Source organism: Suricata suricatta, chromosome 10 (assembly GCF_006229205.1).
Source record: "Suricata suricatta isolate VVHF042 chromosome 10, meerkat_22Aug2017_6uvM2_HiC, whole genome shotgun sequence".
Classification (NCBI taxonomy): Eukaryota; Metazoa; Chordata; class Mammalia; order Carnivora; family Herpestidae; genus Suricata; species Suricata suricatta.
In genome coordinates, this window is record NC_043709.1 from 19,144,846 (window position 1) to 19,160,289 (window position 15,444).

At 34.9% G+C, this 15,444-nt stretch overlaps 1 protein-coding gene across 1 annotated transcript in view; it reads right to left on the bottom strand.

The window, feature by feature from the left end:
* Positions 1–15,444, bottom strand: part of MYBPC1 (myosin binding protein C, slow type) — a 72,712-nt gene that overhangs the window by 36,264 nt on the left and 21,004 nt on the right. Inside the window, exons 10-16 of the mRNA XM_029955433.1 lie at positions 14,331–14,382; positions 12,219–12,275; positions 7,489–7,655; positions 5,452–5,584; positions 3,535–3,659; positions 2,570–2,675; positions 1,281–1,447 (exon numbers count right to left, since the gene is read on the bottom strand). Of these exons, the coding sequence (XP_029811293.1) occupies positions 1,281–1,447; positions 2,570–2,675; positions 3,535–3,659; positions 5,452–5,584; positions 7,489–7,655; positions 12,219–12,275; positions 14,331–14,382 (807 nt within the window). The remainder of the gene's footprint in view (positions 1–1,280; positions 1,448–2,569; positions 2,676–3,534; positions 3,660–5,451; positions 5,585–7,488; positions 7,656–12,218; positions 12,276–14,330; positions 14,383–15,444) is intronic.

Below are 15,444 nucleotides of genomic sequence, written 5' to 3' on the forward strand. Positions count from 1 at the left end.
CCAGATAGAACTGCATAAAATGGTCACATGCATGTGTGTGTGCACACATACACACACACACATCAAATATCCACCAGCTGCTTGAATTCACCCATGCAATACAAACCACACTCATGCACATCAGAGATTACCACTGTCCATCCAATTTCAAATAACCTCTTCCCACGATTTAACAGTGTCTCACTAGCTACAACACTTCCCACACTGCTTCCACAAGGAATTTTTAGGTCTCATTTAACATAAAGTGCCATATTTATTAACCGTCTGGCAGGATACATAGATCCAACATTAGGAACTCTCGCCACAGATCTTAGATCTGTGATACTGTTTTTTTTTATTATTGTTCTTATTGTTTGGTTCTAATGTGTGGCTCACAAAATTTTTAAGTATTGTGCTTATAACCTCATTTTCTCCATTAGTCTTATGGTTTTATTGCATGACGTTGTATAGCATAGTGATTTTAGAAATGCATATATTGTATTATAGAAGAAATGTCTGTAATTGCTATAATCAGATAAGGTTCTGTCCATGGCTGAAAAAAACTGTTTTGGTATGAAGCTAAAATGGACGCAACTCCATGATGCATAATGAGTATAATTGAGATAACTTCTGAATAATTCAGCGATCCTGTGAATCACAATTGGACTAAGAAAGAAGGAAGGAAGCAGGATTTCCGCTCTGCATGTATTACTACCAAACTTCCTGTGAGATTTGATATCTTAATTTTTATGGCTAACTGGAAGAGGCAGACTCTGCCGTTAAGGAATGGCTACTTTTGGGGGCACTTGGGGAAGTAAATAAATTCTCTCATGCCTCTGGATCTTAGTAGCAAATGAGTTCTTACAATTTCTCATTTGATCCCCTTTGGTTTAACTTCCGTCTCATTCCACATGTAATTGCAGAATGTCGAATGTTTATTTAATGAATTGACAGCAAATTCACCCATGGGTTATGCAAACATTACCAGGATTTTATATTGCATCTAAGTATTTATCATCTATTTATATGGTCTTGGAATTACAGTATTTCTTAGCCATTTGGATAATTTCTCTGGCAGGTGACTTTTATACTTACTTCCCAATACTGTGTTTTACTATTAAACTGAGTAGTCGATTTCTTTTCAGAGAACCTGACTGATATGACATAGACACTCAATATGAAATCCAATTTTACATATTTAAAATTGCTACCAGTAGATTGAAATGTTTCTAAAATTGAATTAACAAATGCAACACCATTATTTAGCCAACTTGGAAGATACCCAAGGAGATCTTACTTACAGTCAACACTAAGTTTAGCAGTTGATTGTCCTCCTGTTGTCATTACAGAATATTCTGCACTGTCAGCCTTCGTTGCTCCCTCTATGATCAATATATGTTTTTTCCCCTCAACTTTAATTCGATATCTTGATTTTGGACCAGGAATAATCTCTTCACCATTCTTAAACCTGAGTTTAAGTAGATTATAAAAAGTTTTATGAAAGACCCTTCAGGAGATGGACGTTATTGATCTTGTTTTTGTTTTTTTGCTATATCCTGGTATCTAAGAACTATTTGTTAAATTAAAGAATGTACAGATCATTATATCAAACGGATTAATAATATAACAAGGATTGTCTGAAAAATTACATTAAAAGAATATAAGCCCTTTCTCCTCATTCAAGATCAGTTGAATATGCTGAGTGAATATTATCTCTTCCACTCACTAGTAAGAATTGTATCACTTAGTATGTTTTAATTTTTTCTAATGTTTCATTTATTTTTGAGGGAGAGAGAGAAAGAGAAAGGCAGGCAGAGATAGGGAGACACAGAATCCTGAGCAGGCTTCAGGCTCTGAGTGGTTAGCACAGAGCCTGAAGTGGGACCAACCGTGAGATCATGATCTGAGCTGAAGTCAGATGGTTAACTGACTAAGCCACCTAGGGGCCCCTCACTTAACATGTTTTAAAGATAGCAAATATTATGGATTAGAGTGAACAATCTACTCTGTGCCAATTACCATAGATTTGTACTGTGTGATTTACTGTACTTTTCAACAAAGCATTTCATTTTATTATCTGAATCTCTTAGCTTTAATTTTGAGGCTACTCACATAGAACTTGAGAAAACACTCTTTAACTGGACAAAAAATGCTTTTATTTTTAAAAATAATTGGTGATCCTTAGCCTAAAACATTTTCCTGAGGTACTATAAAATAAGGTAAGTAGGGAAAATATATAATATTTTCCCATGTAAGTTGCCAGAATGGCATGGTGAGAGTAAGCAAGTTTTGGAACTTAGGAGCATCCATGGGATCTGGATTCAAACAGATCCGGACAACCATGAACCTTCCATTTCTTAGTAAGTGTCTACTTCCTTACATTTACCAATCTAGATTTCTGGATCACTTTCCAGTTTCACAGGTGAAAAAACTCCCACTGTATTTGTAGTTCTAGCTATCATTTCTACTAACACCAATGAGGTTGTGATTTTTTTTCAAATGTGTTAAAGCCATTTCTGGTTCTCCAATCTATAAAGGCATATTTTAAACCATCTATTAAAAATGGACAGACCTCAGGAAAGCTACTTACCATTTCACATTGGCATCATCTTCCGACACCTCACATTCTAATTCCACTCTTTCCCCGCAGTAAGCATTCATATCTTCCAGCTGTTTGGTTACCATAATTGGAGGCTCTGTTAAAAAAAGAAAAGGAGAATCAGAATCATTAAATGCCCAAAACCTGCTCATGACCACAGATTTGTTCACAGGTAAAAGACCAATAGTAAGAAAGTATCATCTACCATAGGGTTATGGTTAGATGGTAGTAGATAGTGGGTGATTTTTTGGGCAGCACCTAGGTAAATTTTCCCAATTTTCTCAGAACTCTTCAAATCAAATCAATTGTTGTTCTGGAAAGCAGACAAAATATGTGTCAAGTATCCTTCCTTTGGCAAATAAGAAACCACGTGGTTGATATTTGTGATGGAGAATCTGTAACAGTATGATTTTTTGGTTCTGGTTGGAGATGGATGATAGAGATTGCAGAGCTTTCTGGATTCAGAGGGCTTCATGACACCCTCCAGCTCTTTTCACGATGTTTTAGTACAAGATTGTCTTCAGCATCCTCGGTGCCAATCACTGATTCCCTTTTATTAATAAAACTGGTTTCAAGAGAAGCCTATTTGCAATCAGCTGAATGTGTGAAATGAGGATTATCCAGTAGAGTTTGTTGGATTTCAGAAGCTATAACTGGAATAATTATATTGTTTGCTTGAGTCAAAAGCATGAGGTATTTTGACTCACCAGTTTTTTTTCTCCTCTAAGCTTTTCTAGTTTTCAACAAACTAAAGGATTAATTAGGATACATAATAACTGCCAATGTAAAGGAGCTTCCACACAGAGCCAATCTACACCCAAGCAAACCCATTTCTAGGGGTACTATTACCTGCGCCCTAGAGTTCAAGAGCACACCTCACACTCATTTTGATAACTACCTTTGGGAGAAGGAGTACCAAAGGCTGTTGAAGACTACAGTAAGAGATTCCACTTTACCTCGTACAAAGAGCTCGGTGGAACATTTCTCATCACCAGCTGTCACATAATACTCTGAATCATCTGTCAGTGCACAGTTATTGATAAACATGATTCTTTCACATCCTTTATGTTCAAAGATGTATCTGTTTGGAATAGGAGGGAGATAACAGTCTGTGAACTTGATTTTATTCTTTTCTTTATTATCAGCAAATTTGGTTTATAATTCAGCAATGTTTAAAAGTCAGGGATATAATTTTGATCTGGCACGTATGTAGCATACCTTACATAGTTTAGTTAACACAAAACATGAAGCCAATTGTCATCTTTATAATGCACATTGTAATACATATGCATGTTTACACATAATATTTAATATCTGTATTTTTATAGAAGTTTTAATTTCACATACAAATTAGTATTCGCATATTTGCTTTTTAGTTTTTTTAACCTATTGTTGGAGAATAGGGTTGGCTAAGGTCATGAGAGAGATTTTGAACTCTGTAAATTTTTTTAAATGATTAATGCATCTAGTTTATTTTTTTAAGTTTATTGATTTTTGAGAGAGCGAGTGAGAGAATGTGGGGAAGGGGGAGAGAGAAAGAGAGAGAGAGAGAGAGAGCGAGCATGGGGAGGGGCAGAGAGATAAAGAGAGAATCCTAAGCAGGATCCGCACTGTCAATGTAGACCCTGACATGGGACTCAATCCCATGAACTGCTGCAAGATCATGATCTGAGCAGATATCAAGAGTCAGATGCTTAACCAACCGAGCCAACCAGGCACCTCCCAATTTATCTAGTTTACAGGTGGACAGGCACTCAATTTTACTCATTGGTTTATTGATTCCATTCATGGCTTAGTGCAGTGACATAAGAGATTTTGTTAGGTGAATAAGTGATCATACAATTTAAGCAATAATGTGAACATAATCACTGTTATAGGCAATAATTTTTTAGAATTTGATGTTCTTTTAAATGAGCTTAAAACTAGTATTATCATATCACAGTAACCATCTACTAAAAAAGAACTTGAACATTTGGAAACAAAAAACTAAAAGCCAGGAATATCACAAAATGTAATTGTCTGTGATCTGGATTATGGTTGATTATATTAGAGCACTATAATAGACTGAAGAAAAAGTTATTTGGAAAATTCTCAAATTGAAGACTTCAAGAATAAAGCATTATACAACATTTTCTAGACATAAAAATAACTGACTTAAATTATGTTTTTGATAAATTCAAACTGCTTTCAAGAGATTTTTATCAGACACAAACATTATTACAAAGTCACTCTGTAGGCATGAGAAATTGGAAACTACCTAATTGTACTCCAGAAGTGACAGATTTTCAGGATTAAAGTCTTTTTATAAATGTGCATGTGGCTCCTGTTAACTTAAAAAAATATATTGGAGTTGAAAATCTCTCAGGCTGAGAAGGATCTGTGCAAAGTAGTTTCATAATAGGCTAGCAATACCATCAGACATCAGGGATTAGTTTGTTTCCTTCATTTGAAAGAGAGCCAAGAAATAAAATACAGGCTTTAGATGCTCTTTTGGAAAAACAAATTTCTCTAATTATGAGGTGTGCTTCCCAGCTGGTATATCAAATATTCATTTCAAAATTTTTAAAATCTTATTTTTAAAATTGGGAGAAGTTTTGACAGTGCTCTGAAATAATCACATATAACCTATGTTGACACAAACCTGGAACTGGAATCACACAAACTAGTGTGTATAGAGTGAAAACATAAAACAATGTTTTATTTAGATAGCACTATAATTTTACTGGCTCCAAAATACACAAAAAGTTTTTACTCTCCCTCCAGGTGATTTTGAATTAAAAAGGTATAACAAAAGCATGTTTTTAGTCACAGAAAACTAAGTCAAACTACTGTTTGATTTATATAGCCATCACTGATTTGCAAAGCCCACTTACTTTGTACTGGGTCGAATTTCTTGACCATTTTTATACCATTTCACCTCCAACTTTGGGTCTGCCAGTTCCACAACAAACCTTACTCTGCCTCCTTTATCAACCTGATATGCAGGGTCAAGAATTTTTGCAAAAGCTAGTAGAGAGAAAAAGCAAACCTATGTCAATAGGTGCATACATATGCTGTGAATTTAAATAGTCGATGCATGTATAAGAACCTAAAACTAAATGAAAGATTGAGACTCTAGAAAAAAATTAGGAACCTTCCAAATTATCCTTTATATTTTAGAATTCTGTGTTGATTTATATATGATTACATGGTTTAACAATTTGAAGAGAACCCGCAGGTTTTTGAAAGAATCATAAGAGTTATTGAAGAGCCTTTAAAAATGATCATCCTAACTCTTCAGGAAATTGTAAAGAATCAAGATGAAAGTGAGCTTGAAGAATGTACCTATTCTCCTAGCATGATTACTATCAGGATCATTGGCATTATCTCTGTACTTCTTCTATGTCACAAATAGTTTTTTAACACAGAGTTTATGAGATAAATTCAATGACTCATAAGATTAAATTGAATGCCTTTGACTAACTGAAATAGTAGACTTATCAAAGTTTTTGTACTTTGGAAACTTGTCCAAATAGTGACACATATTAAATACTTCTTACATATATGGTTAGGAACTCTGGATTTCAAAACATTTTAAATAACACAGAACATAGTAGATTAAAAATAGATGATCTTTGAAAAGACCTAGGCAGAAATTAACTTCTTTTTAAATACTTTCCCCCTGATTTTAAAGATAATACTCATTTAGATAGTTTGGAAAATACGTACACCTGTGGAATGAATCATGGAATTTTTATGCTTCTATTTCCATCATTGTAACTTTGCCATAATATTGCTTAACCTCCTCTCCTCCTATTTTAACATGATAAAATAAATACTAGCTTTAAAAAAGTTATTTATATACCTCATGACATCAATTCAGAGCTAAGTGGCAAGAATTAGGCAGTGTGGGGGAAAAGAGATATGGTTGGCTCTATACTTTGACATTTACATGCTTATGACAACTATACCATTTCAGATACCTCTCAAGAATTAAACTTATGAAACTTTTGAAGTTTTGAAATAGCGGGGATGGTCGAATTAATTAAACAAAGCAAAAACAAAACACTTCTATATTTCTCTGGGTCCATTTCTCACCCAGTTTACAGGGACATTTAGAAATAAAGGGCAGATTTTTAAAAAGAAATGGTGAGAGACTTTAAATTCTACTTGGAAATCCAGGTTGGGTGCCTAAATAAATAAATAAATAAATAAATAAATAAATAACATTTCGATGTTAATACACAGTAAACAATAATAGGATTGATATGTTACCTTGATGTGTCACAAAACGGATAACTGCCCATGACCAAGTAGGAAACTTTGAAGAGCTTATGATCAACTTAAAATGTGTGTCTCTCTCTCTTTTTTAATTTTAAATTTCAACATCTCAAATTAATTTTTAAAAGATATTTAAAACCACAACAAGCTACATTCCCTTCAGATATCTAGGGAGCAGCCTAGCTGTTTTACAACCGCATTGGGTGTGAGAGGTGTATCCCCAGGCCCTATTAAATGGGTGGAAGAATATGATGATAAAACAAAGAGACGTCGAGTCTACTCTAAGAATCGAGAATTTCAGAGTGAGGGAGTTGTGGAGGCTGGAGGAAGAGGCTACTGGGAAATTCCCAGTGAGAGCAAAGATGTTTAATTTTCCGCTACACGCTGTATGCGGTACTTGTAAAGGCAATCTCCTTTCCCTTAACCGTTCACTGGCACTCTGTCACCCTCGTGGCTACTGAGTGCAGAGCCCTGAACAACTTCGCCCGAAGCCAATGGTGAGGAGAAGTGTCACCCCTGCAAATTGCACCCATCCATTCCCACCCCAAACCCAGCGGAAGACAGGAAGCATCCCTGTAGGGGTTACTTCTTTGGTGCGCTAAGGAGGCTGGCCCCGCTGCCACGCCCGCCCCCGCCCCTGGAGGGCTCACCTGCGCTCTTCTTCTCCACCCTGCGCATGCGCTTGAGCCGCTTGAGCATGCCACGCAGGTCGGTGATGCCGTACTGAAAGGCGATCTTCTCGTACTCATTGGGGTTCGCATTCTTCAGCAGCTCCCACACATCTACCTCGGGTTCTTCCTCCTGCGGCTTCACCTCCCTAACCGGGGAGAACCATTGCCTAGTTTAGTAGCCGCCCACCGGCCCTGAAGCACAAGGAAGGTTGGAGTATGGTACCGATTTCTCGGTTCAGTGTTAAAAGTCCCCCTTTTTAAAGGCTGAGTACGTAAAGGCTGCAGTCTCAAGGAAACTTTCATATAGTTAAAGATCAGGTGTGTGCGCTTATACTGACGCTCTCGTTTCCTAGTTAACAGTACAATATTAGGGAGAGAGAAAGGTATCAGGAAATACTCTGAAGATACTTCTACTTATTTTCAACTTGAAAGTTTAAAGAGAAGGTGAGGTTCTGAGGAACTTAAGATCAGGTGTCATCTAGGCTATGGGCAACTGAAATAATTTTGAAAAGTGGATTAAGAATGAGACGATTTAAATATTGGTCTGTGAAAGAAAAATGATCTTTTTCTACCTTCATTGTTGTATACATTCTAGCTATAGATGAAGACAGTACAAATAAGTATTTCAAATCTAAGGATTTTTCGTAAAGCATTTTCCTACCATATTAGTAAATGATTTTCTTTTAAAGACTTAGTTGACTGTTTTTATCAGGCTAATTTGAAAATGTTACAGCGACTACTTACTGTGAATAATGCTGGTTTGATATGATTTTCCAGGAAAACTGGTCAACACGTCTTGAACACCAGTGTGAAAACAGATTCATGCTAATATGTTAGCAAGTAATGGGTTACATGTGTTTGCATTGTCACATTAATTACACCTGTTTCTGCACTTTTTGAGAAAATACTGGATTGTAATCATATGGAAGGAGAGGAGACTATAAATATTAACACAGAATTTAGGGTGGCATTAGGCAAGGATGACTTCTAAATATCTGATTTACACTGTCATATAAGTCTTTTTGCCCAGTGGAGGAAGATGCTGAGGCAAATCTCCTGGAAAGTGGAAAGAAGTGGGAGGTTATTGGTCTATCAATAACCTTTATGGGAAGGACCTGACAACATCATTAGGAAAATGTGCCTCTTAAAAACGTGCCTCTTATGTCACTGAGATAATGACTGTACACTCTATTAACACAGATAAATGGAAACGCTTTAGAACATTGTCCTGAAGTTGGAATATTGGTAACAATTTGCCAAATCTACTAGGTTTACTGTCTGAAAGCAGTCTAAATTTCAAATACTTTAAAAAATATTTTATAGAAAGTCTTGGAAAATTGTAATTAAAATGTGTCTATATGTACCTATATATAATCTTTGTTCGTGTTTCTTCAACCACCTTATTAATGCTCTATTTTTTTGGTATTCCAGCCTAAAGATAGTCCCCACACTGTAAAAGAATGGCATATTACATTGTGTTAAATTTGTATTTCAGCCAACAAGAATTACATCCACATTTCAAGTATCCTCCCAACACTGGTAAAAGGATTTAAAAGTACCAAACTAGATTAAAATAGCAAGAAGCACAAGTCAAATACTACGACAAAACTAGATCCATGATGTGAATATTTATATAAGGGAAGCCAGTATAACGATCATGTTGTCAGTGTGATTTCTTTAAGTCAGTTTTGTTGGTAGATTCATAAAACCAAATATTCTCACCATTTTTTCCATTAAAACACCAAAATACACCTTGCTCTACTATGTTCTTAATCTTATCAAACTTGGTATACACATACCAGTGATCTCTTACTTATTCCTTCTTTTTCTCTTTATTATTTAATTCAGTTCCAAATTGCAAGGAGAAGCATTCGTTATTTTTTACTGGAGTGTGAGGTCAAGGCTTCCACCTGTAGCATTTCCTTAGCTCATCCGGAACATATCTTTACTTACCATGGTGGCTGTGCATGGCCCTATCTGCATGGTTACATTAAATTACAGTAGAGAGAGAAATTCATATTTCTGTAGGCACTACTGATTCCTTTTCAAGCATTGAGATAGACCTATATAATATTCATAGTACTTTCATCTACATCAAAATTTCTATAACTTGATGGTTCTAGTCAAGTACAAAGCAATTATAGAAATTTTATATAGAATAAAACTTTCAAGTATATATACATATATATAGGTCATATCCCATAACAAGATTCTGCCTAATAGATTTACTCTGATTTAGCTAATGTCTATTTGAAATACCCTGGCTTCATTCAGGTCAGGGAGATCTTTTGTTGTAGAGACATGTTGGTTGTAAAGATATTTATTTTGATAGGGATTTTGCCACACACTCTTGGAGTAGAAATGGTGTCATTGCCACAATGAAAACACATGCAATTCACAAATTAGTAGGAAAACACAATGATTTTTAAAATTATAATGGTGGATTAGTATAGTATATTAAACAAATATAGTCTTATGCTAACAACAATTTAATTATGAGTCAAAATCATAATTAAGGGATGTAAAGAAAGTGAGAACTGGAGACATGTTGGCTGCCCATTTTTTCTTCAGTAATTTTGATCATTAATTAAATTTCCTTGACTCTGCAAACTACTGGTAGTCTGTTCCTTCTTCTTTCTTTTTTTCTTTTTAACCAGAGCATGGTGTTTAATAATCTATTGTATCACATCTTGATTGGTTAGTTCTTGTGTGTATGTGTCTATGTGTATATATGTGTGTATTATGTCTTTTTATGAATAAGGCTCTTCAAAGGAAAATGTCGCATTTTTGGTGAGAGTGAATATTTGACACCTACTGTAAGCCAGCCTTTTACATTGATTTAAGTAGTTCTTGTTCTCCACATTTACAGATGTGGAAAACAAGTCTCAGAAAGGACATGTAATTTGACCAAAGTAATGCAGTTTGTAACTGGGAGAATTGAGAACCACATCCATATTTTTACCACTATCTTTTCCTTCCCACAAATGTGTATTATGGCCCTTTCTAAATTCCAGGCACTGGTAGGCACGGGCAGACAGAAGGCACAAAGGAAGTGTTTTCCTGGTTGAGTCAGTGATTGCGGGAGGAAAAACAAAATCTCTCATCTTCCTGAGGTGTCAATTTGTATTATAAATTGAAGCATCAACTTCCAAAGCGGATTCAGTGTGATATTTCTTATGTGGAATGAGCTGACTCAGTGGAATACGTGGATTTAGGTCCCTGCCCTATCTCCAATTAGCTGTATGACATGAGGTAGGTAAGTCACTTGACAGCTCTGGTCTTTGGTTTCTCACCTGTAGAATGAGGAAGGGTAAGATTCACTTAGGGTCACTTCATATATTATTGCTTTAAATAAATTTGGGAAATTAATAGTTATTATTGAGACTAATGTTGTTTGAAGTAGCCAATGAGGGACAGATGTATTTGATACTACCATGGTCTCTTGATTGGCTAATATCTACTGGTAATTAATAAATTACCAATATTTATTAAATTATTAAATATTAACAACACTGTTAATATTTCTGCTCTCATCCTAAACGTTTAGACCTGGGAGGGTTTTTCATTCATAGGGACTTGAATAAAACCATCCAACTAAACTGAGAACAGATACAAGTCCATTTTATTCTATTTGTAATTTGTTGTGAAATGTATTTATACATATGTTTCTTTAGTAACCACAGAAAGCACTACAAGTAATAAAGAGTGAACCTGGAAAGCTAAATAAAAACTGATTTCAATATTATATATTATTAATTTAGAATTGTAATTTTATGATTTATTCACATATTTGATAGGTAAATAAAATCCCAGCAAAAGTTGCACTATAGTAAATATCTGGGTATGTATAGGCTTATATATAACTCATATATAATATATTGTATGATTATATATGTGCATATATGGGTAGAAATCTTATAAAATGGTTATGTACTGAATATCCATAATGAAATCTATAAGTTTTATTATAAGAGAACAATGTTAAGGGAGTGTGTGATAATACTAAACATTTATTTCCATTTTACTACATTTTATCTCCTCTAAATGTCTATTATTTTACTTCTTATCTTTAAAATAAGGTTGTATCCTATAATCAATAGTGTGTCATAATAAACACTTTGGAGCAATTTTTTCATTGCTTATTGATTTATAAAATACAGGAGTGTATTAAAATGAATGATGTCTTAGATTTGATGAAATACAATCATAAGTACTATTTTATGTATTTGTATATACATAACATATATGTATATATACATACATACACCTGCAGAGACTTTTTACCAAAATTGTGAAATTGACTTTTTGGTAAAATATCAAAGGCAGGAGAATAGAGGCTCTACTTATTTGATCATGACCAAGAATCATGCTTGAAATGATAGAAATCTTTAGAGAAATCAGAGGCTTCTAGGTATTTAAGTCTTCTGCCTCAGTTTTCAGATCTCCTCATCCCCAACTAAGAAAAGATGTGAAACTCATGAAAGATTTAAAAGAAAGGTTAAAAAACATCAGCTAAATTTTTAGCAGATTAGTATGCAGTGGTTTCTCTGTCTCTTTCTTAGTTGACTCTGTGTTATATTCTATAAGCGAAACACATTTTAAGAAATGAGAAATTCTTTGAAAAACATCCACTTTAAACTGGACTTCTCTCAGTGGGTGTCTAAAAGATTTCCAGGCCACAGCGCCTCACTCCATCGCTTGGTTCTCACCTACGTTTCAGGAGACCACTAAAGTCAAGTTCCCCTGCATCCTCTTGACCTTCTCCGCTGTCATTAACAAAAGAAAAGCAAATCTGGGTTTAATGCTGAGACATATACACAACAGTTTCCCCCAAACACTCTACATATAATGTATATGCAATTTTGTACTGGCACACAAGTCATGGGACTAAATGAACACAAACTATTTTTTTTCACACAAGTGACATTTTAACTTTTGGAGTATGTACTTGTGGAAAAGTAAACAGGAAGAACTTGTGTTACTCCACGATTTCAGAAGACACATTTTTGTAGATTGCATATATAAAACTGCTTGGATTTGTGTTAAAACAGAGTAACACAAATGCACTTAAGCCAAGCAACACAAAGTACTTTGTTTTTCCAAGTTGGGGGCTGTAGAAACATATCTGCTTCAAAAGCAAAGGACTTTTGCTGATCTCTGTTATTCATGTCAGAGATTGGCTTGGAGGACAAAGTATACCAATGTCAAGTATATAAGTACAAAGCTTATATTCAAAGGTAACTTCTTTGTGTCCATCAATAGTTGAATCAGATAACGTGATACCAACATAACAAAAATGGAGCTAATGCAGAGCTTTTTAAAAGATGCATTCCTTCTGTTTTAAAGGGAAATCATTACAAAATTTTCATTTTCTTATTGATATTTATACCTTTTATAATGTATTTTTCAAAAATTTGACTTTGAGTTATTAATGAGCCTTTTACTAGGAGTGCTTTCCTATAGAGAAATGCATCTTAAATTAGGCATGCAGCCATCTTCATGATTTCATAGAAACTCTAAATAGAAGCTTTGGAGCTGACATTTAAATGGCACTACGCATTTACTTACATGTTTAATTTTTTAATGAAGATTTTGTTTCCTGCTCTTTACAAATGTTAGTTATGGTTTCTAAGAAAAGAGTCTGCGGGTTTAAAAACAGTGTGTATAACACGTAAGTTATAAGAATTAAACTCAAATAATGTGTTTTAAAAATTTCTTTAACAGCAGGTATTTAGAGAAGACCTGAAGTAAACACATTTCTATTCTTTTAAAGCACAAAACTTAGTAGCTTACATCTCCCTCTTTTAGGATACGCTTGTACATAGGATGAGCATAGTTTTAGACCTATGCATTTGCCAATCATGGGGGAAGGGAAGATGGGAGGAAAGTAATAGGATTCAAACTTATGACTTAAAAAAAAACTTATTGATCAGGTAATATTAAATACATTTTAAGTAATTAAAATGTTCAATACTTATAACAGGAGAGAAATATGCTTTTTTAAAAATAGACTAAATCATTGCTTTATGATAGTTTGGCATGGCTTTCCTTATTCAACAAAACTAAGTGGATTCAGTCTTAAAAAGAACAAAACATTTGTTCTCATTAATGAACTTATATTATGGAAAAATTAAGTACAGAGAGTAAGATAATGTCTGAAAGGGGCTAGTTACATTTCCTGTAGATTAGGACTTTAAAAAATTTTTTCTTCCTTGTCCCCCAACCCCCAATTTTTCAGCCTTGGTAATTGCAAAATAAATCAAATGGGTATCTGTATTTTGCCTTTCTATAGTATTCTTTATTCTAGTGGACTCAGTGGTCTTTCACTTAATAATCCAATATTTAAATAGCACTAACTTCAGTAAGTCACTACCTAATTGTGGTTTTCTGGGTCCATGATTAAATAGCCCCATAAGCAATTTCTAGATGAAAAGCAATATAAATAAAAGTTTTCTGACATTACTTAACTGATGCTTTATTATTACATGTTTTTCTTGGCCATTTGGTGGGAAATAACGTAATTAAGGATGAAGTCACACATGAAGAGATTAAAAGTGTGTTTTCAAAAGGCAACAGTGAAACCTGAAAAAAAAATGGGAGCTTCACTCTGACCAGAATAATCTAAAAAATGATCAGTATATACCTGATTTGACATTAAACCTATAGCTTTCCTAGAACACTAACCTTTGGATACGTAGTATGTTTGACTAAAGAGGTGCTCTCATTTGGAAGACAGAGTGTGAAGAAAGGGCATATGTGTTTTGAAAACCCTCCACTTGCACATTACACCATAGCTACCTAGATTCCCCTTTTGAAGTTACCTTCTCTTGAAAGCAGATCTGATGTCAATGTTTGGAGTAGTCCCAGTAGATTCTTTGAAAGGAAAGAAAACAGCAAAATAAATACCCATTAAGAAGGCAATTTTGTGCTCAGTTCCTTTCCAGGCTGTGGGGATTCTTCAGATAAGGGATGGGCACCCAGAAATCAATATTATTCAACAGCCCTTCAGGTGATTCTCAGAGATGCCCAGCCAGTTGAAGAAGCACTGCTCAGGACCAGATTCTCCCTTGGGACAGAAATCTCTGTAGGCTTTACTTGGCATCTCTCAAAACGGGAATTTCGTACTCTTCCCAGGTTGTGTACATAGTTTTAGTGAAAAAACTCATGCTAAAGTTAAGACAAAAAAATTCACCTCATAATTCCTATCTTTAGATTCAAATTTGTCTGAAATGCTTTTGTGTGACAGCACTTCCCCTATTTATGAATTATGTATGCCTGGCCTCTTTCACCACATTCAGCTGACTAGGGTATGGTTTCTGGGTTCTTCATCTTCCTGGGTACCTTACTCCAGAAGAGATCCAGGTTGATGTATGGTGCCCATGGCCAAAGATATTACTCTAAATGTGGAACAAGTAGCATGCTGCAAGAGTAGTGTTATTTCCTAAGCCTAGATCCTATTCCACTTGTTATAGCCCAGCATTAAATTACATCAGCTTTGTTTCTTGTAGCTTTATCACACTTTGGATTTATCTTAAGTTTATGATCTTTGCTGCTAGGTCAACTTCCTCTTTGTATACTTTTAGAAGTGCTTTTTCCCCCCAATCCACATGTACATATTTACATTTACCCTACTGAATTTACTCTGGACAGCACACAGAACATATGGATGAAGACCTTTCTTAGAAGAGAAATCCTCCCTTCCACCTGGGTATCCTGACATCCTGGGTACCATATGAAATTATCCCCAAACTTGAGTGGGAATAGTGGACCCAATGAAACAGGCACATTTAGTAGAAGAAGAAAATGGCATCAGCTCTTATCCAGAAGATTGCAGGAATATAGATAGCATGGACAAGAGGTACTTAGCAATAAAATTCCCAAAACTCCACTTCTAAATTGCTTCATAACAACTTAACTCAGCAGGCTTGCTGAGAC